Source organism: Amphiprion ocellaris, chromosome 10 (genome assembly GCF_022539595.1).
Source record: "Amphiprion ocellaris isolate individual 3 ecotype Okinawa chromosome 10, ASM2253959v1, whole genome shotgun sequence".
Classification (NCBI taxonomy): domain Eukaryota; kingdom Metazoa; phylum Chordata; class Actinopteri; family Pomacentridae; genus Amphiprion; species Amphiprion ocellaris.
In genome coordinates, this window is record NC_072775.1 from 33,100,772 (window position 1) to 33,126,592 (window position 25,821).

General features: G+C 38.1%; 1 protein-coding gene across 5 annotated transcripts; it reads left to right on the forward strand.

The window, feature by feature from the left end:
• The first annotated feature begins 594 nt into the window (after window positions 1-594).
• On the forward strand, window positions 595-16,028 carry LOC111586912 (zinc finger protein 596-like). Of its 5 annotated transcripts, XM_055014504.1 has the most exons (4): window positions 10,245-10,525; window positions 10,667-10,738; window positions 12,652-13,074; window positions 14,345-16,028. In XM_055014504.1, the coding sequence occupies exons 1-4, from the start codon at window positions 10,354-10,356 to the stop codon at window positions 15,454-15,456; spliced, it is 1,779 nt and encodes a 592-aa protein (XP_054870479.1). In that variant the 5' UTR covers window positions 10,245-10,353; the 3' UTR covers window positions 15,457-16,028. The 5 variants fall into 5 exon arrangements, with proteins under 5 accessions (XP_054870480.1, XP_054870481.1, XP_054870479.1 ...); XM_055014505.1 differs by lacking the exons at window positions 10,245-10,525; window positions 10,667-10,738; window positions 12,652-13,074; window positions 14,345-16,028 and adding exons at window positions 595-860; window positions 2,777-3,169; window positions 4,643-6,686; XM_055014506.1 differs by lacking the exons at window positions 10,245-10,525; window positions 10,667-10,738 and adding an exon at window positions 600-860.
• Window positions 16,029-25,821: the final 9,793 nt, after the last annotated feature.

A 25,821-nucleotide genomic window follows, 5' to 3' on the forward strand; every position in this document is an offset into this window, starting at 1 on the left:
TTATTATTATTGTTGTTGTTCTTATTATTATTATCAATAATAATAATAATAATAATAATAATAATAATAATCATCATCATCATCATTTTCAGTTTATGCTTGTACACTCCATTTTCTTTTATTAGACTCGTTCTTTTTCTTTACTTGGTTTTGGCAGTTTGGGGTTTTTTGGTTTTATTATTTTATCAGATGTTGTTATATTGATTTATTTTATTTATTATCCTTTACCATGTTCAGACTGTTCAGTGGTCTTCCTGAGTATTTTCTCTTTTGCTCTGTCTGTAAAGCGCAGTGCTGTATAAATAAATTTATTATTATTATTATTATTATTATTATTATTATTATTATTATTATTATTATTATTATTATTATTATTATTATTATTATTATTATTATAAAGATAAAAGTCCAATGTGAGTTGAACTGAAGAAATTTGATTCACAACCCGATCAGCTGGTGGCGATAATGATACAAAGAAGAAGAAGAAGAAGAAGAAGAAGAAGAAGAAGAAGAAGAAGAAGAAGAAGAAGAAGAAGAAGAAGAAGAAGAAGAAGAAGAAGAAGAAGAAGAAGAAGAAGAAGAAGAAGAAGAAGAAGAAGAAGAAGATTATTATTATTATTATTATTATTATTATTATTATTACCGGAAGTCGGCTTTGCCGTCATGTCAGTGTTTGGACTGAGTAACGATGCGTTCAGTCCAGAATCTGAGAGAGTTGATCAACCAGCGACTAACTGCTGCTGCTGAAGAAATATTCACAGAGTTTGAGAAAACCATCGTCCAGTACGAGGAGGAGATCGATCGTCAGCGCAGACTGCTGGATAACATCTGGAAACCACAGATAACACAACACACAGCAGGTTTGTAGAACTGTGATGGTCTGAATGCAGAAGACAGAAGAGAAACTGAACTTTTAGGATACTACAGTGTTTATGGACTTGGGAGCTAATAGAGACCATAAAAACGTACAGTTTACAGGCTAACATGCTAACGGAGCTAACTAGCAAAGCTCAGAACAACATGACTTGTTGTTGGTGGAGTTTCTGGATGAAGTGACTCGCTCAGGACATAGAAGTGGTCGTACCTGTTCTGCTGTTTTCCTTTACAGCCAGTCCAGTTGTTTTTTGTTGTTGGCAAAACTTTAAAGAACCAGATGAACTCAAATAATCCAGATTTTCACCTGCAGCTCCTCTGTTGTGACTGGAGAGGTTTGAATGAATGAAAAATGACTTGGTTTCATTTATGAGGGTTATATTTTAAAGGTTGAACACATGTATTTATTATTATTATTATTATTATTATTATTGTTATTATTATATCTTAGAAATAAAACATTGGAAGTCGTTTAAATTAAATCTGGCTTCCAAATATGAACATGGATATTAGAGACGCCTAATCATTGGAATGGATGCTGTAGTACTGCCTGCATTCATCCTAAATATCAGGCCTGATTGCACTATAAACTGCCAACAGTTTTTTTCACTGTTATTTGGACACAAGAAAGATTAGCTTCACAAAAACACACTCACCAGGGCCTGTGTATTCACATGTCGTAACCGTTCGATCCTGATCCAAGCAGCTATTTGCTGTGTTGTCATTACAGCATCGCTTACTGACAAAGTAGCATCACTGTTGAAATCTGCTTCGGTTTCTGTTGCGCTGAACAAACAGGTGTAGAGTGTCACCTTCTTTTCTTTGACTTCATTACACAGCTACAGCATCACAGGTTCCAAAGCAGTTTACTCAGGTTCATTCACAGGAGTTCATTAATCCTTTCCATCTCTGGCCATGTCATGGTGGTCATCTGTAGCTTTATCAACCTGAACATCAGCCAGACAGCTAACAGAGCTGTCGTGAACAGTTTCCACAGCGAAATCTTTGGAAACAAAGCAGTCGTGTTAGAGATGAACGCAACACCATTTTGTATTTTTATTTTCAGCAAAGGCCCAAATATTAATTCTGTTAACATTTTCTGGGATATGAAGTAGATGATTTCAGTTATTTGTCACTTTTCCTGCACAAATACAATATTTACAGTAGCGACAATACTGCAAGAATGCAACTTATCGAATCTCATAAGCGGATATAATAATTAGGCAAGAGACAGTCAGCCTAATAAAGAAGATACAATTTGTTATTATCAGTCTATAACCTACTAAAGATGCTTTATTAGAGTCTGTGTAAAATGTCTTTTGTAATTATGGTAGGAGTGTCCGTGATCACCATTAATGTAAACCATTAATTAAATCCAAATACTTTTCAAAATATATTTTTTTAAAAATCAAAGAAGTGGTCTGCCACTAAAGTGTATTTAGATATTTGTCTGTATATTTAGCATGCATTATTATTCTTTGGAAGTGAATACTGACCTAAAGCTTGATTTGAAATATTCTATCCAAGATCACATTGCTACACCCGTCACACAAAATTGCAATTAGATCTTTTACCCAAATCATTAAGCCCAAGTTAAACTAAAATATACCTCCACAGATGTTAGTTTTTTACCTCTTGGGCACCTTCTGTTGGAGGTTTTCCATCAAGTCTAGCTGGGAGGAACTCCCAGTGTCGAACCTGCTGTTAAGATTATATACAAGGTGTCCTCAGACTTAGGAAATGCCTCTGGATCCCCCAGGAAGAACTGGACAATATTGCTGGGGAGAGGGATGCCTGCTGCTACTACAATCTGACTTTGGATAATAGAACATAGATGGAGGAATGAATGCTTGTTTCTCTGTTATCACATTAGTAACATTTTTTGCACTGTTCATCCCTTCAGACCTCCCACAGCACAATGTTCATCAGAAAGTGGAGATTATCACTGATCATCAGCTGCGTACCCAGGAGATGAAGTCCAATCTGGACAAGGAAGATCCAGAGCATCCACGGATTAAAGAGGAACAGGAGGAACTGTGCATCAATGTAGACCAGGAGAACCCAAACCCTCCACAGATGAAGGAGGTACAGGAGAAACTCTGCACCCGTCAGAAGGGGGAGCAGCAGGAGACGTATACCTTTATGCTACTTCAGTGCAAGTCCAAATGTGAAGAATTATCCGAAGAAATATTCAGAGTCTTTGAGAAAGCATTCATCCAGCATGAGGAAGAGATCGATCATCAGCGCAGACTGCTGGATGTCATCTGGAAATCTGAAATACAGTTACATACAACAGGTATGTAAAGCTGCATAGTCCTAATGAACTAAGAAATGAAAATCACACTTGGAGAATCCTAATCAGAGCTCTGCATGCCATTTATTTCTCAGGGCAGCTGTGATTAGCAAATATTATATAGCAATAGTGCAATTGTTTTCTGGACTGTAAACATGTCACATTAAACCTAAAGTACGTAATGAAACATGGGAAATGGACTTAAATTGTTACAGTACAACAGTGTTTCCTGAGGCCGACTGGTGAGTGTGTTCCCTGTTGGCTTTTCTTTGTTTTCATTCTGCACAGATGAAAACTGGACAGTTTTTAAATAACAATTGCTGTCCCTCCTGTTGAAATCAAGTGTGAATCAAAGTCTGTACTCCTGTGCTTGTTGGGAGGTGCAGAGATTGTGGTGCTGTGGCCAGAAATGTCTTCCCTGATTTACGTTAGTCATTCTCCCTGATTCAGGTTTACAAAAATGCAGTTGTTTTGGCGTGGCTTTCAGGTGTTTGGGGTCAACATGTGTTCATCTTTAGTTTTAGCTAGCCTAACACTTATTCATTTTTATTGCACTTTCAGTGGGCAAATATTTGATGTTATCTTCCTTTCACTTGTGTCCTCTGCTCACATTTCACAGTTATGTGTTTCCTTAAATGTACTGATGGCACTGAATCCTTAATAAGCCAAATCTCTTTACTTAGTTTCTACATACAGTATTTTCATATAAATATAGAGTATAAATGATTTACATAATACACCAAATTTGTCAGGAAAATGGTTTTATGATCTGAATTAAAGCTGCAGCTGTGAGATTCTGAATGCTGACATTTACATGATCAGCAGATGGTTTTAATAGAAAAGACATCTAACTCTGAGAAGTTGAAGCTACAAAAGCATTCCATTTACAGTGATTGTACAGCAGTGTTATAGACTGCTGCTTCTTCTACCTGGTAAACAATCTTTGCTGAGTGCAGACAGTGGCATTGTGTTGACACTGATTTCTCCACTGAATCACAGAGACACAAACTAGACAACAGCATCAACCACTGATCTGACCTGTAGTTTCTTATTTTACCTGAACGCAGCGACGATGAGGGAGTGTGACAGTCAATTACTCTGGTGCACCCACATGATAGATAGATAGATAGATAGATAGATAGATAGACAGACAGACAGACAGACAGACAGACAGACAGACAGACAGACAGACAGATAGATAGATAGATAGATAGATAGATAGATACATAGATAGATACATAGATAGACAGACAGACAGACAGACAGACAGATAGATAGATAGCGGTGACAGAAATTCTCCTTTGACAAGGCTCCAACAATATAAGGCAACACATATTAAAAAAAAACACTTAACACACAAGCTCACAATGTACAAACGTCTGACATTTGCACACCCTTCTAATGGTTCAAACTTGTATTTGCTCAGCTGTAGATTGACATGACTGATCTCTTTCTCGTGTCCCTTTGTCCCTCCAGACCTCCCACAGCCATGTGTCTGTACAGATGAGGAGGTTCTCACTGAGCAGCTCTTTAACTTGAAAAGGAACACCAGTCTGGACCAGGAAGACCCAGAACTTCCACAGATGGAAGAGGAGCAGGAGAAGCTCTGCAATAGTTTGGACCAGGAGGACCCACAGCACCCACAAATTAAAGAGGAACAGGATGAATTCTGCACCAGTCTGGAGGGAGAACAGTTTATAGTGAAGCAGGAGACTGATACCTTCATGGTGACTTCTACTTATGAGGAAAGTGACCACAGCGACATCGAACCAAACAGTGACCAGCTTTTCTTTCACATTTTTCCTGCAGCTGAGAGCCCAGATCAGGCAGGAAACAAGGATTTAGAGCCAGGATTATCTAGAAATGTGGAGCTGGAACGAAAGAAGAGACATAAGAGAAACGGCAATTACAACAACAATATTGACGTCTCATCCATGTCAGAGAGTCACTGTGATATTGACACAGAGAAAGAGACTTTAATATGTGAAGTCTGCGGAAAAGCCTTTAAAGATAAGTCCAATTTAAAGAGACATTACAGAATCCATGCAGGTGTGAAACCATTTGCTTGCAAAACATGCGGGAAAAGTTTCAGTCAAAGTAATCATTTGAAAGTCCACGTGAGAATCCACACAGGTGAAAAGCCATACCTCTGTAACAGCTGCGGAAATAGATTTAGTGACCATACAGCATTAAAAAGGCATACAGCAATCCACACAGGCGAGCTGTATGCTTGTGAAATATGCGGTAAAAGTTTCAGTGACAAAGGTCCTCTGAAAGTCCACATGAGGATTCACACGGGTGAGAAGAAGTACCTCTGTAACACCTGTGGGAAAAGGTTTGGTGACCTTTCAACGCTGAAACGACATAATGCAATTCACACAGGTGTAAAGCCGTACCTTTGTAACACCTGTGGAAAATGTTTTAGTGACGTTTCAACATTTAACAGGCATACAGCAAGTCACACAGGGGAGAAGCCATACCTTTGTAATACATGTGGGAGAAGATTTCATACGTTGTCACACCTGATGCGTCATATGGCAATCCACACAGGTGAGAAGCCGCATTCTTGCAACATCTGTGGGAAATGTTTTAGTCAAAGTGGTAATTTGAAAGTCCACATTAGAATCCACACAGGTGAGATGTCATCATCCTGAAATATCTGTAGGAAAAATAATCTGAGACTAAGCTTGAAACATTAAGAAGTGGTTCAGGTTAAAAGCAGATGTTTTGAGGTAGATTTTCTTCCTGTTGGTGCTGCAGTACCAGCATGGTGCTAAAAGACTATAAAAGGGAGGGAGGGAAGGACTGTGAATCGACTTCAGAGCGCTGACGGGTGAGAAGACAAACAAAATAAAGGTTGACTGAGTCGGTAACTTGTATTCGAAAAGTTGTGGAAATTCGTGAGCGGTCCTTGACTATTAGGCCAGATGATGGAGGAGGGCTGCATCAATCTGACACTCAAAAAAACCCAGCTGAAAGCAGTCAGTCAGATAAATGCTACTTTTTTAATTTCTTCATTTAAGAATAGATGTGAAATGTAGTGAGAGCTTTTATTTATTTATTGGCAGTGTATTGTTTTGTTTGAAATAACATGAATGTCTTTTATTGACAGATCCGTCTAATTTTTTTCAGATTCTAGAATTTCATATTCCCTTTATTACATTTGCTGCTAATTACTGCTATGACAACCAACCATGACAACAAGTGAACACTACATCAGCTTCCTGCTGACGATCACGATTGCGATCCTACTACAAATCCCCCATTGAGGACTTTTCGGGACTTATCCGTGGTAAATCATAAACTACTGAGCGGCCTTGCGGCATGCCGTGCTCTCTGAGTGCTTTTCTTGTTTGACCTGTAACACAGCTTCTTATTTGTTTTGTAATGTTTGCTGCCTGCTGACTGGAAGCACTTTTTGAATCTTTATGTTACTATTTACTGTTACGCACTAAAACACAAAGTCAAATTCCTTGTGTGTGAAAATCTACTTGGTATTAAAAAAACTTTCTCATTCCAATGCTGATGTTTTTTTAATAAATAATTTTAGTGGTTTTATTACCAACTGCAAATTTTCTGGTATGGTTCCATGCCTTGTCAGGACTGCATTGATCTGAGATATTGTGAAGCTCTTTGGAACATTGTCACATTCTGCTGGGAGAACAAGGCTGATTGTTGTGGAAGTTCAGTGAGGTTGAGAGAGGATGAGGAGGCAGACACAGAGAGACACACTGAAGACTCAGATGACTTGGGTTGTGAGTAAGGTTTACTGATATCAGGAGAAGTGATGCCGACAGCAGCAGTGCATGCAAGCAATGACACTATCTGTTCTGTGGATTCTCTCTGATCCTCAGGTATATACTGTGGGTGGGAGATGAGTCAGATGTAGACTACAGACCAATATGGAGACAACTTGTCTGCTTAGTCACACCAGAATAGACAATATCTAACCCTGACCAGAGCAGAGTCCTGGCATATCTTCCTCCAACAGTGTCTGCCTGTCAGAAGGCCATATTAGCGTGAGATAATGTCCAAACTTGAAGACAGACTCGGGCCTGCAGAGGTTAAAGGGGAACAGGGACCAAAGGTGGTAACCTGCTCTAACCTGTAGGATAATTTGTGATGACGTCAGCTCACAGCTGTAAGGAAATACCTTAGGAAGGGGAAAGAGTAATTTTTCCTTCACACATAGGTCTATCATCAGGACCAACTGCCTTTCCACTCTCCGTCCCCCTTGAGGCTGCATTAGTGTTTAAAGCCACGGTTTTTCTGGGAATATTCAACTGTGAGGATTTTGCGCCTCTGAAGCTGGACTCCTGCTGAGAACTTTCAATCTCATCAGCTGAGGATGGAAAAGAAACATTGACTAAAAATAATCCCTTCAGGTAACTTGAATAAAGCAGAGTTTTTAATGTTTAATAGGTTTATTGTACTTCATGTCAGACTTTTAAAATCACATATTTGTTCTTTTATTAATGATAGATAGATAGATAGATAGATAGATAGATAGATAGATAGATAGATAGATAGATAGATAGATAGATAGATAGATAGATAGATAGATAGATAGCAGTGAATAGAAAAACAGTATGAATAAAATTACATTTTAGCAGCGTTTTTTATTGGCACAAAGGTTGAACACAGGAGTCATGTGGCACCTCTGCTTATGTGGCCCTCTAGTGGAGCTAAAAGGTCTAGTTCAACAGTGGAAAAAAAGCAGCTTGTCAGTGTGTTTTTGTACAGAGTTTTGCTGTTTCCTGTCACTGTGGGCTGCAGAGCACAGTAGTACACAGCAGAGTCTGACACTGCAGCAGAGGAGATCTTCAGATGAAGCTCCTTTGACTGTTTGTCATGAATGAAAGACAACTTTTCTGTTTTCTCTGAATATTCTGCAATGAGAAGCTGTGGAGATGAACTGGATTTCTGCTGGTACCAGTACAGGCTGAGGATCGATACTGAATAGTTGCAGGAGAGAGTTACAGAGTCTCCTTCCAAAGCCATCAATGCATCTTTAAATGGAGTCAGAACATCCTCAGAGGATCCTGAAAACAACAAGCAGATATCATCAATGCATTTGGATTTAGGTTCTTTAAACTTATATGAATCATATCAAAAGTAAACAAAATCAAACAACATCCAAATGTTTTCCATGTGTGTCTCCTTCTTTTAAATCTCGCTCCATCTTTTGATGACTTACCAGTTTGAAAGGAGACGATCATCATCCAGATGAGAAGCAGAAACATTATTTTCACTTGTCCTGAATGAACAACAGAGAGAACACAGCAGCTCTTCAGCTCCAACATGAAGCCTTTCATATTCGGTTGTGTAGCTCCTCCTCTGGCTGTGCTCTGTTTCCATTCAAGCTGATGGAGGCTTCAGAAATGACACTGATGCTGCACTCATCATCATCATTATCATCATCATCATCACCATCATCATCATTATCATCATCATCATCATCATCATCATCATATCAATAGGTCAGAGTAAGGGGGGAATCTGCAGAAAAGTCACCTATATGAATGTCTGGAGGAACAACTTTGATGAAAGTCAAAAAGCTCGACCTACATCCTGCACAGATCTTCAAACTGTGTCGGGAGTCAAACATGTTCCAGTAACAGAATCAGTTTTAGTTCAAGTTGTCATCTTTCACACTAAAACACTGCAGATGAAGCAGGCAGTTGGTGTTTGTTGTTAGACTGTGATGAACTTTCTGATCAGCTGAGTGTGTTGTGCAATGAACTACTGCTCACCTCAGATGTGGGTCTTTACTCTGAATTCTCCTTCATCTTATTGTAACCTGTGACACAATTGATGGCAAAATTTGAATCAAACATCTGGAATTCTTCTCATTGGCATCAGTTATGTGACTCTGTAGTGGCTTGTTTTTACTGGACAAATAGATCTGTAACAGTAGAAATTAGCAGGGTATCTTCTTCCTCACCTGGGGAGTTCCACAGGGCTCTATTTTGGGTCCCTTATTGATTTTCATTTATTTGCTCCCATTGGGACAAATTCTCCGTAAATACAAGGTGGGTCATAAGTTTTCATACATAGGAAAAATAAACATTTTATGTTAGACAACCGTTTTTATTTATATAATGTGCTCTATATGATTACCATGGTTTTAAAAACACATATTAATACGTGTTTTCTACTGTTGATGAACTTGTGTTAGCACAGCTGAAGTTCTGCTTGTAGTGGCGTTAGTGATACGTTCCTTGAGATGATTTATGACTCGTATCTTCACCTGATACACCATGGCCTTCAAGTACCCCCAAAGACAGCGTCAAATGCATCTTGCAGGGTATCTGAAATATAACAAATATACATGATACATTTTCCTATGTATGGAAACTTATGGCCCACCCTGTATAACATTTACAACCACTGTTATATTGATGACACACAACTGTATGTCCCACTGTAGAATAGATGGAATTTCCACTGATCATTGTCACCAGCAGCATCTTCAATCACTGTGAGGAGGGAGGTTGTTTTAGTGATTCTCTGATAATAGGAGTTAAAATGTGGATCATTTTTTCACTGTTGGCAAACATGAGGACCAAACATTGTGTATCACTGTACTTTCATGGCAGAGTTGAGAAAACATTGACAGGAATGACCCTTTTATCTCCTCTTTCTGTTTCCACTGTGGTCACATCGTGACTGAAATGATGAAGATGCTCTGAGCTCCATTTGATAAATAAAATTTAAGAAATGTCTACAGCTCCTCAACTCCTTTTTAAAATGCTTTGAATGTATTTAATCTGATGGAAGTGCAGTATCTCAGATATTGAAGACCTCATCAATGTTATTTATGAAGCGACACAAAAGGACAAAGTGGTTTTCTGATATCAACTGATACATGCCAGCAAAATGAAAAAAATCTAAATTTTTTTGAGCTGTGTTGCAGTTTCTGATGTTCTTCCACAGATTTTGTGTTATTTATTAATTCATTTATCACCTATGTACGTGTGTGTTCGTGCGTGCGCGTCCGTGTGTATATAAATAGATGAACCAAGGACCAAGCGGAAATACATTTCTACCGGAACTTCACTGTGTGACACCAGCCGGAAGTAAACAGAGAAACTCTTCAGTAGCGTGAGTTTTCCTGAAGTGTGGAAATTTTTGTAGACGGTTGTTTTGTCTCATCTCAGATGAATATTTGATGAGATGAAGTAAAGATGAGTTCAGTCCAGAATCTGAGAGAGTTGATCAACCAGCGACTAACTGCTGCTGCTGAAGAAATATTCACAGAGTTTGAGAAAACCATCGTCCAGTACGAGGAGGAGATCGATCGTCAGCGCAGACTGCTGGAAAACATCTGGAAACCACAGATAACACAACACACAACAGGTTTGTAGAACTGAGATGGTCTGAATGAACTGATTGATGAATCTGACTCATGATCATAAGTAGAAGAAAACAGATTGATGAATGTGTGTTTAACTGGCATCACATTAGTAACATTTTTCTTGTGTCCTTTTGTCCATCCAGACCTCCCACAGCAGCAGATCTGTAAGGAGGAGGACAACATCTGGCAACCACAAGTAACGTTGCACACAACAGGTATGTAAACCTGAGATGAACTAATAAATAAATAAATAAATAAGACTGTAGGATCCTAATCAGAGCTTGGAGTTAGATTTATTTAGCTGCAGACAGAAATTACAGCTGCAGTTATTGTTCATTGAGGAACAACTTGAATGAATCTTGTTTTAACAGTAGAAAAGTTCAACATTAAAAACACAGTTTGTATAAAACACAGGAGAAACTGACTGAACAAGGAAATCACTGTAAAAAATAATATGTGAGCTAACAAAAGCTTGATGCTTTGGGGAACATCAAATTTCTTTTTTTTTTGTCAGATATTGTAATGTGATTTCTGATATAATTTCTAAAATCATTATTTAAAACAATGTGGCTGTTAAGTAATTAGACTGGTTCTCTGTCAGTTTAACCACCATAATGTGGTCTATATACAGTATAGACACATTGACAAAATTGCTGGTACCCCTCAGGAAATGAAAGAAAAACCCACAATGGTCACAGAAATAACTTGAATCTGACAAAAGTAATCATAAATAAAAATTCTAGGAAATCTCTGAAGACGTTAAAGGTGAACTCCAAAGTCAAGCTACATCAGTGTCAGATCACACCATCCGTCGTTGTTTGAGCCAAAGTGGACTTCATGGCAGACGACCAAGGAGGACACCATTGTTGAAAACAAATCATGAAAAAGCCAGACTGAAATTTACCAAACTGCATGTTGACAAGCCACAAAGCTTCTGGGAGAATGTCTTATGGACAGACGAGACAAAACTGGAACTTTCTGGCACATCAGCTCTATGTTCACAGACACAATAATGAAGCATATGAAGAAAAGAACACTGTCCCTACTGTGAAACATGGAGGAGGTTCTGTTATGTTCTGGGGCTGCTTTGCTGCATCTGGCACAGGGTGTCTGGAATCTGTGCAGGTACAATGAAATCTCATGACTATCAAGGTATTCTAGAGAGAAATGTGCTGCCCAGTGTCAGAAAGTTTGGTCTCAGTCGCAGGTCATGGGTCTTGCAACAGGATAATGAGCCAAAACACACAACTAAAAACATCCAAGAATGGCTAAGAGGAAAACATTGGACTATTCTGAAGTGGCCTCTATGAGCCCTGATCTAAATCCTATTGAACATCTGTGGAAGGAGCTGAAACATGGCGTCTGGAGAAGGAACCTTCAAACCTGAGACAACTGGAGCAGTCTGTTGATGAGGAGTGGACCAGAATACCTGCTGAGAGGTGCAGAGTCTCACTGACAGTTACACAAATGGTTGGATTGCAGTGATTGCCTCAAAAGGTTGTGCAACAAAATATTAAGTTAAAGGAACCATCATTTTTGTCCAGGCCTGTTTCATGAGTTTATTTTTTTTTTAAAATAATTCTGTTAAACCACGGTTCAAAAGCAATTTCTGATTTTCATTGGTTCATTATCATAGAGTTTTTATTTATTATTACTTTTGTCAAATTGAAATTATTTCAGTGACTGTTGTGGGTTTTTCTGTCATTAATCGAGGGGTACCAACAATTTTGTCCACGTCTGTATTTGGGCCTAAACAGCTTCTTAACGTTCCTACGTTTTTGTAGCCACACCTCATACATCCTGAATTGTGACCTTTGTGATTTTCTAATTGCATTGCTTCAAAGTGTGTTTTAAGTCACACAAATTTACACAGTAAATATTGAAGTGAAGCAGGTGAATCTGATCTTTCATTTAATTCATTCAGCCCCAGATAAAAGTAGCTCAACCCAAAGCTCTCTGCAGGGATTACATATCTCATCTACCACACCCAGGAGGGAAATGTTGCTGCTTAGCCTGTTGCTACCACAAAACAGAATCTGGATAAGTCGAAGAACATAGATAGATGGAAGTGTGTGTTTAAATAGCATCACATTAGTAACATTTTTCTTGTGTCCCTTTGTCCATCCAGAACTCCCACAGCAACAGATCTGTAAGGAGGAGGAGGTTCCCACTGAGCAGAATGTCTGTATCCAGGAGAGGAACTCCAGTGTGGACCAGGAGAACCCAGAGACTCTACAGATTAAAGAGGAACAAGAGGAACTCCCCACCAATCTGGACCAGGAGGACACAGAGCCTCCACAGATGAGAGAAGAAGAGGAAGAACTCTGCAACAGTCTGGACAGACAGCAGTCTGGCCAGACAGCAGCAGCAGACATGAATCAGAAGGCAGATAGCTTTATGCTAGTTCAGTGCAAATCCAAATGTGAAGAATTATCAAGAGAAAAATTCAGTGTCTCTGAAAACACAATAGGCCATTATGAGAAAGAGACCAATCGTCAGCGCAGACTATTTAATATCACCCAGAATCTCCAAATAAAGTTACACAGAATAGGTATGTAAAACTGTAACACTCTGACTGAACTAACTAATGAATATGATTCATGCAGGATCCTGATCAGCTCTATGTGACATTTATTTGTAGGAGTAACTGTAATAAATGACATGAGAGCATCTATTTCCTAAACGTAATATTAAACCCACAGTGTGTTTAAGTCTCAGGGTAAACCAACTTAAATTCTTCAACCGCACTAATGTTTCCTTTAGGTTCACTGATGTGCGATGACTGGTGTACTTTGGAAAAGTCTTTTTTTCTTGTTGGTTTTTCTCTGACGGTTCGTTCATAATGTTTATCAATCCTCCAGGGCTTTTAAAATCAGATGTAGCTTAAAGTCTGTCCTCCTGTGCTTGTTAGGAGATGCACCTGTAATGTTACCAATAGCTGAGCTGTTCATACTCTGATCAGAACTGGCTTTCCTTCCTGACTTCTGCTGCTTTCAGCATATTCAGATTTAGTATAACAGATGTTATAGACAACTTTCAAACTTGTGTCTGTCAGTCCATCTGTGGTTTTAGACAGATTGACATTTGTCTGACATATTTCAGTGCATTTCCAGTAGGCTAATGATTGTTGCTATTTTTACCCCATCCATGTCCTCCACACAGTTCACAGATATGTGTTTTCTGAAACATTCTTCTGGCATCACTTTTAAAATTAGGAAATGTTAGTCAAAAATGTAAATTTCTTGGTTTCTTTAGATTTGATATGTTGTTTATTTCCTATTTTATACAAATACATGGTTTAAATAATTTGCCAATATTCACATTCCGTTTATGTTTACGTTTTAAAGTGTCTTGACATATTTTTTTTTTTTTTGAAACGGTTGTATGATCTGAAGAACATTTTAATTCTGAGATTCTTTCTGCTGAAACTGACATGATCAGCTGATGCTTTGAACAGAGAAGACATCTCATTCTGTTGGACTAATTGGAACTACAGAAACATTCAGTCCTCTCTGATTTTACAGCAAAGTTCCAGAGTAACGGTTGTTATGCCTTTTAAATAATCATCACTGAGTGCAATCAGCTGTATTATGTCACAGCTGACAAGTGTAACTATCAGCAGGGTCTAAAACTAGGAAGCTGCTACCTGAATGTTTTGTATAGTGAGCTTTGTGAAGAAGAGGTTAAACTCAGAAGTCACTCTCACTCTGGTGCACGCAGATCATTTTTCTCATTTTTACTCTTTGCTAACAGTTCAAACTGTATGTTTATGTACGACATAGGTGTGAGTGACTTTTTTCTTTTGTCTGTTTTTCCTTCAGACCTTCAACAGCAAGATATTTATCAGGAGCAGGAGGTTTTCACTGACCATCTGTACTGTAAACGGGAGAGGAGCTTCTGTTTGAATCAGAAGGATCCAACGTCTCTGCAGATTAAAGAAGCACAGGAAAAACTCTGCATTAGTCTGGACCAGGACGACCCAAAACTTCCACAGACTGAAGAGGAACAGGAACACTGCATCAGTCTGGACCAGGATGACTTAGAACCTCCACAGATTAAAGAGCAACAGAAACTCTGCAGCAATCAGGAGGGAGAGCAGTTTGGTTTCTGCCCAGACCAGGAAGGAAGCAAACATCCAGACTCTGGTTCAACTAACAATTTGGTGCTGAAGACACAAGACAGAAACAGCAGTCACAGTAACAATGTTGACAGCTCTTCTATGTCACGGATTCACTGTGATGCTGACACAAGGAAAAAGACTCAAACATGTGATGTCTGCGGAAAATACTTTAAATATGAATCCAGTTTAAAGGCACATTACAGAACCCACACAGGTGAGAGGCCATTTGCTTGTGAAACATGTGGGAAAAGTTTCACTCGTCGTCAATATGTGACTGATCACATGAGAACTCACACAGGTGAGAAGCTGTACCTTTGTAAAGTCTGTGGGAAAAGGATTTATGGCCTTGTAGGATTCCAAATGCACAGAGCAATTCACAAAGATGAGAATCTTTATTCTTGTAAAATCTGTGAGAATAGTTTCACTCATCATAGAAGGTGGAAAGAACACATGAAAGTTCACACGGGTGAGATGCTGCATTCCTGTAAGACTTGTGAGAAAGGTTTCACTCGTCATAGTAGTTTGAAAGAACACATGAAAGTTCACACGGGTGAAAAGCCGCATTCTTGTCAGATTTGTGGACAAAACTTCATTAAAAAGAGTCATTTGAACATCCACATGAGAATCCACACAGGTGAGAAGCCGTATTCTTGTAACACCTGTGAGAAAAGCTTCCGGTATAAAAGGTCCCTTTTGAGTCACATGAGCGTCCACACAGATGAGAAACCCAACCTTTGTACCATGGGGGAAAGATTTAGTGACCCTTCAGCATTTAGAAGTCATGCAGCAGTCCATACAGCTGAGAAACTGTAATGTTTGTAACACGTGGAAACACAGATGTGAAGTCATTTTCTTGAAAATCCACATGAGAATCCACACAGATGAGAGGCTGTATTCCTGAAACATGTGGGAACTAAGCTCTAATCTGAGAGTTAGTACAGTTTAAAGGTTGATGTTTGATATTTAAAGTTCTGATGGTGAGTTCTATAATCAGCTGGTCACTGGAAACTGTCCCTGGTGCTCCACTACCAGCAGGGTGCAAAAAGACACAGATGAGGGACAAGAAGCCACCTATTCTTTATTTTATTTTTTATGTTGGGCTCCACATGTCTGAGACAACTTGGAAAATGAGTCACATTTAATGTAAAGCTGGAATAATGAAATTGATTTGAACACACAAGAGAATCTGACCTGTAGGGAGAAGAAATGTTTCAGATTCTGCTGTTTGTCAGTCACCAGTGAAAGTGATCAAATTAGTGCCAATGACCATCATTTGTACAGAGTTCAGACTTCCTTGTTGTGTTCTTTAGCTGAAAGGTAACTGTTTAAATGCTTTTTGTTAATTAGACTGGTATAACATCAATACATAAAGGAATTTAAATAAAGTTTTGGCGTTTATGTTATTCTAAATTTTGACAGCATTTTCATCTCGACTGCAAATGTTCATTGATCTGTCAGATCAGACTGAACTGAGTGGTTCACAGTATCAAAGGCTGCATTCAAATTTTATACTAATACAGAGATTTTCTTGATATCCATAATGGACCTCAGGTCTTTTTCAACCTGGACTAGTTCTGTGTCAGTTCTATGACTGGTCCAAATACCTGATTACTATTATTCAAAAACATGATGGGAGTTCATAAAGTCTGTTTGTGGTTGATGTTGGATCTGCTGCTCCTGTCAATCCTCCCACAGTGTTTCATTAGCAGCTGTAACCACAGTGACTGTGATAAAACAGGAATTAGAACAATCCATCTGATATGAAGCTGTGCTCTCAATACCACTTCCCTCCTCTTTGAAGAGGAGTCTCATATCTGTGTTCAGGTTTTTGTACAGCCTCTGCTACACTTTGTATCACTGTGTCTGTAGAGCACAGTAGTAGAGAGCTGTGTCTGCCAGGGTTAGCTTACTGATGGTCAATGTAGTTGATGTAGCTGTTGTTTGGGATCCATATCGATTATCAGGAATATATTCAGCTGTTCTCCCCTTTGCTCCTTTCCAGAGTATAAACTGAGGAGCCTGAAGGTCAGAATGATGTTTGTACCAGTAAAGTTCAGGATAACTACTGTCTGTCTGATAGTTACATGTGAGTGTGACAGATTCTCCTTCTGTTCCACTGACTTCATCTTGTTCAGGAGAGATTGTGTCTTCAGCTATTAGTCCTGGAAAAAGTAGAGAAAATGAAGCCATCAGACTCACATTGTCCATGAGGCTGAGAGGAGAAGACAGTGGAAAATGTCTCCTGTACAGTGTTACTCTGTGGACACAAACAGCTCAACTGGAGCTCAGATCACAACTAGATTGTACAGAACTTGATGACAAAGACAGAATATTGAGTGATTTCAACTGTGAACATGAACACAGCAGGTTAAAGAGAAATTCATCTGTTCATAAACTCACCTATGAAGTGAGATGAAAACAAAAAGAGGTAAAGCAACATGTCTTTGGAGTTATTAAAGTCAGACACACATCAGATGAACAATGTTCTTCCACTGCAGTACAATGAGGAAGAAATAATGTGAGTGGATGAGCTGAAGTTCAGTGGGCGGGGCCATTACCTCTTGACGTCATATACTTCAGTTCAGTTCAGCCAATCAAAATGTTTTGTGTTTCCACAGCAGCTCTGTCTCTGATCTTTACTGCTTCATTTCTCTGTTGTCTTTGTCATCAGTCCAAGAAGTCACAAATCAGAGCTTTAACAGAGTGTGTCTCCCTCTAGTGGATGTTGTGGAGTTTTCTGTTGTCTTTGTTCCAAAGGTTTTTGTACAGAGTTTTGTTGTTTCCTGTCACTGTGGGCCTCACAGCACAGTAGTACACAGCAGAATCTGTCACTGCAGCAGAGATGATTTCCAGATCTACATGTTTTTGTGTTTTGTCAATGTGAGCTGAGAAGTCCGAAAGAGTTGGATGAATGGATCCTCCCTCTGTGATGGAGAGCAGGAACTCTGGTCTGGATCTCTGGAACTGTCGGTACCACTGGATATTGTAGATAGAACCATCATATTCACAGGTCAGCTTGATGTTTCTTCCCTCTGCAACAACTTGTTCAGTACTTTCCTGTTTTATGGTGTTCATGGAACCCATCGCTGCAAAATCAAATAAATCATTTATGTCAGTTAGACTGCAGGAGATTTAAACATCCAGAGACTAAAAAGAGGTTCTTCTCTTTATGTTTGACGTGTTATCAGAATGAGATTAGGTTAAAAAAAAATAACAACATCCACAAAATCAGACAAAACACAGTCATTCCTAGATTTTTCTGTCTGCTCTAACACTCACCCATGAAGTTAAAGAAAATGAACAGCAGGTAAATTAACATGTTTTCTGTTGTTGCAGTCAGACAGCAGATGAACAGTTTTGTTCACTGCAGCACAAAGAAAAAACTCAGCAGTTCTTCTCCTCCACATCAAGTTCACTGTGCTTTAAGTTCTGCACACAGAAATAATCCCATTGGTTGAGCTCAACCTTGGTGGGCGGAGCCAGAGAAAAACACAAATTGTTTCTTTCCTGCCAAAGTTGAATTCAGTTGGTGAGATCTTCTGTTTTCCTCAGAGAAACCAGCCAGTGTCAGAGCTCAGTCCAGATGCAGATTAACATCTACATTATTGTTCTTTGAGAAAACTGGTGTTTTACACAAACAAAGCAGAATCCAACAATTACTGCATTAAAGTGCCAAAGATGACTATGATCACAAAGTGTTCATCGAATCATTGAAACAGGACACCATTCTGACTTGTTCTCCTCCCTGAATCTCTCGTCTCCTCTTTGATCTTAATTTCACCTCAACTCTTCCTGCTGCTGAAAAGACTTCATGATTTCTGTGTTCTGAAAGTTTCAGCAAACGCTATGAGAGAAAACAGTCTGAAGTTTGTTCAAGTTAATGTTGAAAAGCCACAATTCTTCTGTGAGAATGTCCTTAATCCAGCTGAAATAACATTCAGGTGTGTTATGAACTCATCTGCTGCCTTCAATCTCTGCAGGACACATTAAAATCAGACAGTTATCAAGGGGTTCTATAATAATAATAATATGAAAGTTTATCTGTATAACATTTATTAAAGCCAGCAATACAAAGTGCTTCACAAGAAACAGAAAAAAACACTAACAATAAAGTACACGATCATGTTAAAGAGCAATAAAACTGAAAAATGAAGATACAACATGATAAAACTAAATATAAAATATTAAAAGGATTGGTAAGTTAAAACTTTAAAAAGTGAAATGCATGACTCCAGTGCAACTCAACAGCCAAGAGCAAAACTAGACAGTAAAATGAACCTGAAGGCATCGATTTGAAAAAGTCACAAAGACAAAAATGTTTGTGTGAAACACAACCATATAAAACTATTAAATGTCAACATTATTATCCATCTTCACCAAGTTCACTTTTAGCACCAGCCATAGAAATTATTACCACATATTTTTTGTTCCCTTTTAATGCCTCTGGTTTGATTTCAAAACTCTAGTTTATTCAAATTGTCCAACTTAGAATCCAGTGACTGAGGTCATCAGCATCAAACGATGTGAGAACAATGATTGAAATGTCAGAGAAGTAAATTCACAGAGACCTCCTCCATGTCAGACTGGAGCTCACAGAGAAGATAAAGATGGAGATGATGGATAAGAATCACTTTATAGAAGAATGACAGAGTGTGTCTCCCTCTAGTGGATGTTGTGGAATTTTCTCTTGTCTTTGCTCCAAAGGTTTTTGTACAGAGTTTTACTGTTTCCTGTCACTGTGGGCTGCAGAGCACAGTAGTACACAGCAGAGTCTGACACTGCAGCAGAGGAGATCTTCAGATGAAGCTCCTTTGATTGTTTGTCATGATTGACAGATAACTTTTCTGTTTTCTCTGAATATGCTGTCATGAGAAGCTGTGGAGATGAACTGGATTTCTGTTGGTACCAGAAGAGGTTGCTGACAGAGACTGAATAGTTGCAGGAGAGAGTCACAGAGTCTCCTTCCAAAGACATCAGTGCATCTTTAAATGGAGTCAGAACATTTTCAGAAGATCCTGAAAACAACAAATATAGATTCGACCATGAGTTTTGTTGCAAATAAACTGAATCAACTCAAACAGAGTCCAAATTTTTTCCATGTGTGTCTCCTTGTTTTTCATCTCGCTCCATCTTTTGATGACTTACCAGTTTGAAAGGAGACGATCATCATCCAGATGAGAAGCAGAAACATTATTTTCACTTGTACTGAATGAACAACAGAGAGAACACAGCAGCTCTTCAGCTCCAACATGAAGCCTTTCATATTCAGTTGTGTAGCTCCTCCTCTGGCTGTGATCTGTTTCCATTCAGGCTGATGGAGGCTTCAGAAATGACATTGATGCTGCACTCATCATCATCATTATCATCATCATCATCACCATCATCATCATCACCATCATCATTGTAGGATTTCTTAATATATGTTTGTAAGGGTTAAATAGTTTCTCCACCAGTTATAACTGTAAGATTACTAATAATGTTTCTCCACCAATGTGTGGGGTAAATGTTTCCTCAAATGGTGTTAAAGCTTTTATGCAGAATTATTATATAGTCTACCTGATATTTGACCAGCAAAGTATTTAGATTAGACCAATATAATAATGCAACACTTCTTGTTGCGCTATCAAGAAGAGCTTCAGGAATTGAAAGGGGAATTATTTAGCTTGACAGGTTCTGTATAAAATTGAGGTAGCTGGAATCTATATAAGTTAGGGACCAAAATGTGAACAACAAAACAATTGAGGCACTGAGAAGATGATGTCCAAGAGGTCAGGAAGCTGCTCCAGAAAAAGACATCTACTTTAAATCCCCATGTAGCCTCCTTTATAAAAACACTGATGGACTCTGAGTGGGACTTCATGTAAACCCACAGCTCCTGTCCACACAGGTAGTGATGGTCCTCTGATACCCGAGGCTTCGACACATGCGCTGTAGCTCATGAAGCAAACGTATCGAGCCACTGTGCCGAGGCGTGGTTTGGTCACGTGACTCGTGACGTTTGAATCACTTCAGTGACGTTTGAAGCACTCAACTGCTTCGAATCACATGATTGGTTCGGTTTGTTATGTGAATCACTCAGCGGGATCGAGTGTTCCGGGATAGGAGATCCCTATTTAGTGTTGTTCATTTGAATTGTTTTTCGCAGAATAGATTGTTTTTTTTGCTGTTGTTTTTGCTTTGAGAGTTAGTAGTATGTCAGATTTTGTATTTCGTAGAGAATATATATATATATATATATATATATATATATATATATATATATATATATATATATATATATATATATATATATATATATATATATTCCCAACTCACCGCCCCCATGCCACAACACCTGGCACAGAACCTTGTCAGGTGCTTAGCTGACAGACTACAAACCAAAGAAAAGAACAGTTCACTGACTGTTGCTACACTTGTGGCTCTGCAGTTCAAAACTTTTGGATTCACCAATCAGAGTGGCAGCCAGTGTGAAAGAACGTTTAATAACAGAATGTACAACAATTAACATAAAGAATGCCAAGCAGCAGTCATCTACGTCACAAGCACCACCACAGCCTCGTCCTCCACCACCAGCAGCACCTTCCACAGGTATTCTTTTTCTCTTCTGAATAGGGAATGACTGACATTTCTGGTGATGATGATGATGATCTTCAATATTTTTCAGTTCAACTGTGGAGCCTATTAGACGAAGACGCAAGTAGAGCCTGGCAAATGCAAAGCGCCACAGCGAATGCAATTGTAGAAAGAAGGCAGACCCACTAGCTTACTGGGCAACCCACAAAACTGTTTACCCAAACTTGTACAATGGAGCCAAACATTTCCTGTGTACCTCAGCCTCATCTGTGCCGTGTGAACAGGTTTTTTTTCTAAGGCTGGGGAGATAGTGAGTAAAAGAAGAAACTGCTTGAGTCCCAAACAATGTTCCCTGTAATGTTTCAGTCTGAGTGTGAGCAAACACACAAACTCCCTGAGCGTCCCTTGGACCACTGTGAGCAACATCAGACGTGTGCACTGTGGTCACACCAGCATCACATCCATTCAAGTTACATGGTTCATTAAAAGAATCAAATTACAGCATTTACATTTCTGTTAAAACACTTTGTCAACAGCAGCCAGTTGAAGGCTGCAGTGATTTTAGTGACACTACAATGTATAAGAGTGAAGTTATTGAATATTTGTCTCTCTTTACTGTTGCAGTGGTTTTGCAAATTGCAGACGGACCCTGTTCACTCCATAGACACCAATGTTATTCCTGTAGCTTGAAAGACAGCTACTTTTGATAAAACTGGGCTTGTAGCACATTGTCTGCCTTGCAACAATGGGAAAGAGGTACCGTTTATGTTTGACAACCTATATCTAATGAGTTATTGATGCTGGAAGCCCGAATCTGTGAATATCTTTCCAACTTTACTGAACTTGGGGCCACTACCACCCAAGGAGTGATATATTTAATTTTGAAAAAAGCATTTAGCCATACTTAAAGCTTTAAGTGCTTTATTAACACAGAACTAAAAATTTTGTATTGTTTTATTATCACAGGTTCTGTCTGAAAAGAGGTGGCATCATTTTAAACAGTGAAATCAAACTAATAAAATGTAATGACCAACCAGTGAGCAATACTGGATTCTGCAAAAACATAAACAACTTTTTTAAGAATCTAAATCTTATCTTAACAGTTAATGTATTAACTTATTTATGTGTGTATGCATGTATTTATTGATTTATTTAGTACTGTTAACATATCAGAGTTCTGAGTGTATTTTTCTTAAGATAGGCAAAGGCCATTTATTGATTACATATAGACTGTTAAATGTTTATTAAAAACTAAAAAGCATTAAAAAAAACAACTTAGGCATTTATTGAGTCACTAAAATACTGTAGAGTACAGACCACATCAGCATGATTATAAGCATCCTCTGGTAAATGAACAACCAGATACTGATGTCTCTCACCATATGGACTTCAGGAGATGATTAGATGATGATAAACTGTGACCTACTGGTTGGGTTCTCTCTGTTCTCATGTTTCTTACATGTTTGTCCCCTGACAGCCGGGTCCTAATGTTTTTTGAGCAACACACCATACTATGACGTTTTTACAATGAGGGTTCTACTATGGAACCAGTTTGACATGTTCAGATGTTCTTTGTGTGAAAACTCAGAGATTTCAGGTATCAGAAGGTGGTTTTCAACTTTCTTTGTTAACTTTCTGCTTCAATTTTAAACTAAATTTCCTTCACTAACCCAGCCCTCTGGACTTCCAGTAAGCTGTGTTCCTATTGGCTGTCCAGGTGGCTGCTTGGTGTTATCAGGAACACCTGAGCAGCTCAGTGTCTTCCTGCTTTATTTAGCTGCAGACAAACATTTCCTCTGTTTCTCTTCACCAGTGAACTGGGTTTGACTCCATTGCTTTAGTTTGTTCTTTAGGCGTTGGCTTGCAGCTTCCAGCAGTAAAATCATCTTTAATGTGTTTCTTGGTGTGTTTTAGGGCTTTGTACTGGATAGTTGTCTTGGTAAATGTGGTTCTTTAACCACAGTTAGTACATGGTGCTAATGTGTGCAGTGATTAGTGGATTTGATGCAGCTGAGTTGTGTCTTTATCTTGGCTGTAGTGAGTCTTTAGAGGTTTTTGGTCAGACACATTCTGTGTTCTTGTTTGAGAACCAACGTTGGTTGTCCAGAAGGTAAGAGTTCCTGTCCTGATTCTCTGTTCTCAGAGGTTCTCTGGTAGGCTGCAGGAGACTTTAGAGTTTGGGTTGTGCTAGTCTGCTTTTTGTATGGTTTCATTTGGACGACTATCTTGAGGCCCCTCCATGTGGTTTAGTGAGGTTTTCTGGAACAGTTCTACAAAGCAACCTGCAGCAGAAGAGACTTTGAGAGTTTTTAGGAAGTTCTGGAGACCAGACTTTAGAGCAGCAGAAACATTTGTCAGCAGTTTGAGCAGGAGAAGGTGAGCTTCAGAGTAGAAATAAGATGGAAACCTTCTTGACCCGTGTGGTGAGGTCCTGTACCAAGAGTTTGAGCAGGTTGTGAAGAGTCTGTAGTTCTTTGGTCTGAAAGCACAAGAAGAGTCGACTCGTTAAAGGAGAAAACAGGAGATGTTGTTGGTTCTTCTGTCGCTCTGCAGTTTCCAGTTTCCTTAGACTGAATATCAAGTTTATATTTTAAATGATTTCCCATGTGAGCCCAAGAAGACTTCAATAAACTCCCTCCATCCCCTGGACACAACATATTTTATTACCATGTTAAATGTTTTTTTTTTTTTTTTTTTTTAATGTTTTTGAGTTTTAATCATAGTTTTTTTTTCTCTTTGCTTGTTTAGTTTTGTCATCTGTGTAAAAGGTGCTAAACAAATAAAGTTGAATTGATAAACTGAATAACTGACTAACTCATGATTGTGACAACAGAAGTATTTTCATTGTGATTTAAGGGTTTATTTCATTTTTAAGGTTGGGGTTAAAATCTTGACAGAAAAAGAAGATTAAAGAAATAAACTACATAACAAAAAGCAATTAAATCAAACAAAAAAAATTAATACAATAAAACTTTTAAAAAGTTTTATTGTTAAAAAGATTTAAGAAGTTTAAGATGTAATTTTCTAATTAAACATTTAATTTTTTAATTAAATGTTTTGTCTTTTTAAAGGTTTAATAATCTAATTAAATGTTTTGCATTTTTTTAAATGTTTAATATTCTTGTTTAATTTTATTTTTTAAATGTTTAATTATGGAAAATATTTTATCTAATTTTAAATATTTGTATTTTAAAAATTATGTTTAATTTCATAATGACATGTATTGTATCATGTTGAATGATCTCATTCCATATTTTGTCTGTTTAATAGAATGTAATGTAATTTAATGTTTAACTCTATTAAACAGACAAAATATGGAATGAGATCATTCAACATGATACAATACATGTCATTATGAAATTAAACATAATTTTTAAAATACAAATATTAGAAATTACAGATCAAGTATTTTCCATCATTAAACATTTAAAAAATACAATTAAACAAGCAGAATGTTAAACATTTTTAAAAATGCAAAACATTTAATCAGATTATTAAACCCTTAAAAAGACTAGACATAGGCGCCTATATAGCTCAACGGGTTAAGCAGGTGACTCATGTACAGAGGCTGGTCCCTGACGCAGCGTCCCGGGTTCGAATCCCGCTAGTGGTCCTTTGCTGCAAGTCTTTCCCCGACTCTTCTCCCCTGTTTCCTGTCTGTCTCTCACTACACCTATCCAATAAAAGGCCAAAAAAAAATTAAATGTTTAATTAGAAAATTATATCTTAAAGACAATAAAAGTTCAAATAGGAATTACACTGAAAATACAATGAAGGATTTAAAAAGAAAATTAAACATTAAAAGGTGGTAAAACATTTAAAAAGAAAAACCTTAAAGATTTAATCGAAACATTAACAGACTGTCTGAAGGTTCAAACTAACAGAGAACTACTCAAGAACTTTTAAGATTTCAGTCCTCAGACTGTGTGAAGGTTCAAACTAACAGAGAAGTACTCAGGAACTTAGAAGATATCAGTCCTTGGACTGTCTGGAAGTTCAATCTAACAGAGAACTACTGTGGGACTTAGAAAATTTCAGCCCTCAGACTGTGTGAAAGCTCAGGTCCTGAGGACTCGGGAGGTCTGGAGGCTTTGAAAGTCTTGGAACTGAAGGTTCAACCCTCCAGCACAAAGGCTAAAGTCCAACCTCCTGAGAAAAACGATCGAGTCGAGACTCAAGTAAAAAAAAACTCGAAAATGGCAAAAAAAAAAAATAGATGATAAATGCGCAAAAAAAAAAAAAAAGTATCACGTGCAGCTTAGAGGGAACAGTGATCCCAAAACTGTTGATAAATTATTTCTCAATAAAACCTCATAACCAGTTACATAAGCACACCCTCTTTACTGACCTCTTTACCAATAAACCCCAAGACATACTTTGCCAAAATCCATAATAATCCATAAAATCTTTATTTGCACCAGCCCCATGTGAAAATGACATCAGTCTGTATTTGTAGAGCATCTCATGAATGTAGCAGCACCGTTTAAATGTTTCATAACACAGAATAGAAGCAAAGAGTATATAGGGATACAGACAAACATGGGAAATAAGAAACGTGCTCTTCAATAGTTATTGTCATTATTATTACTAGTAATATTATTTTTG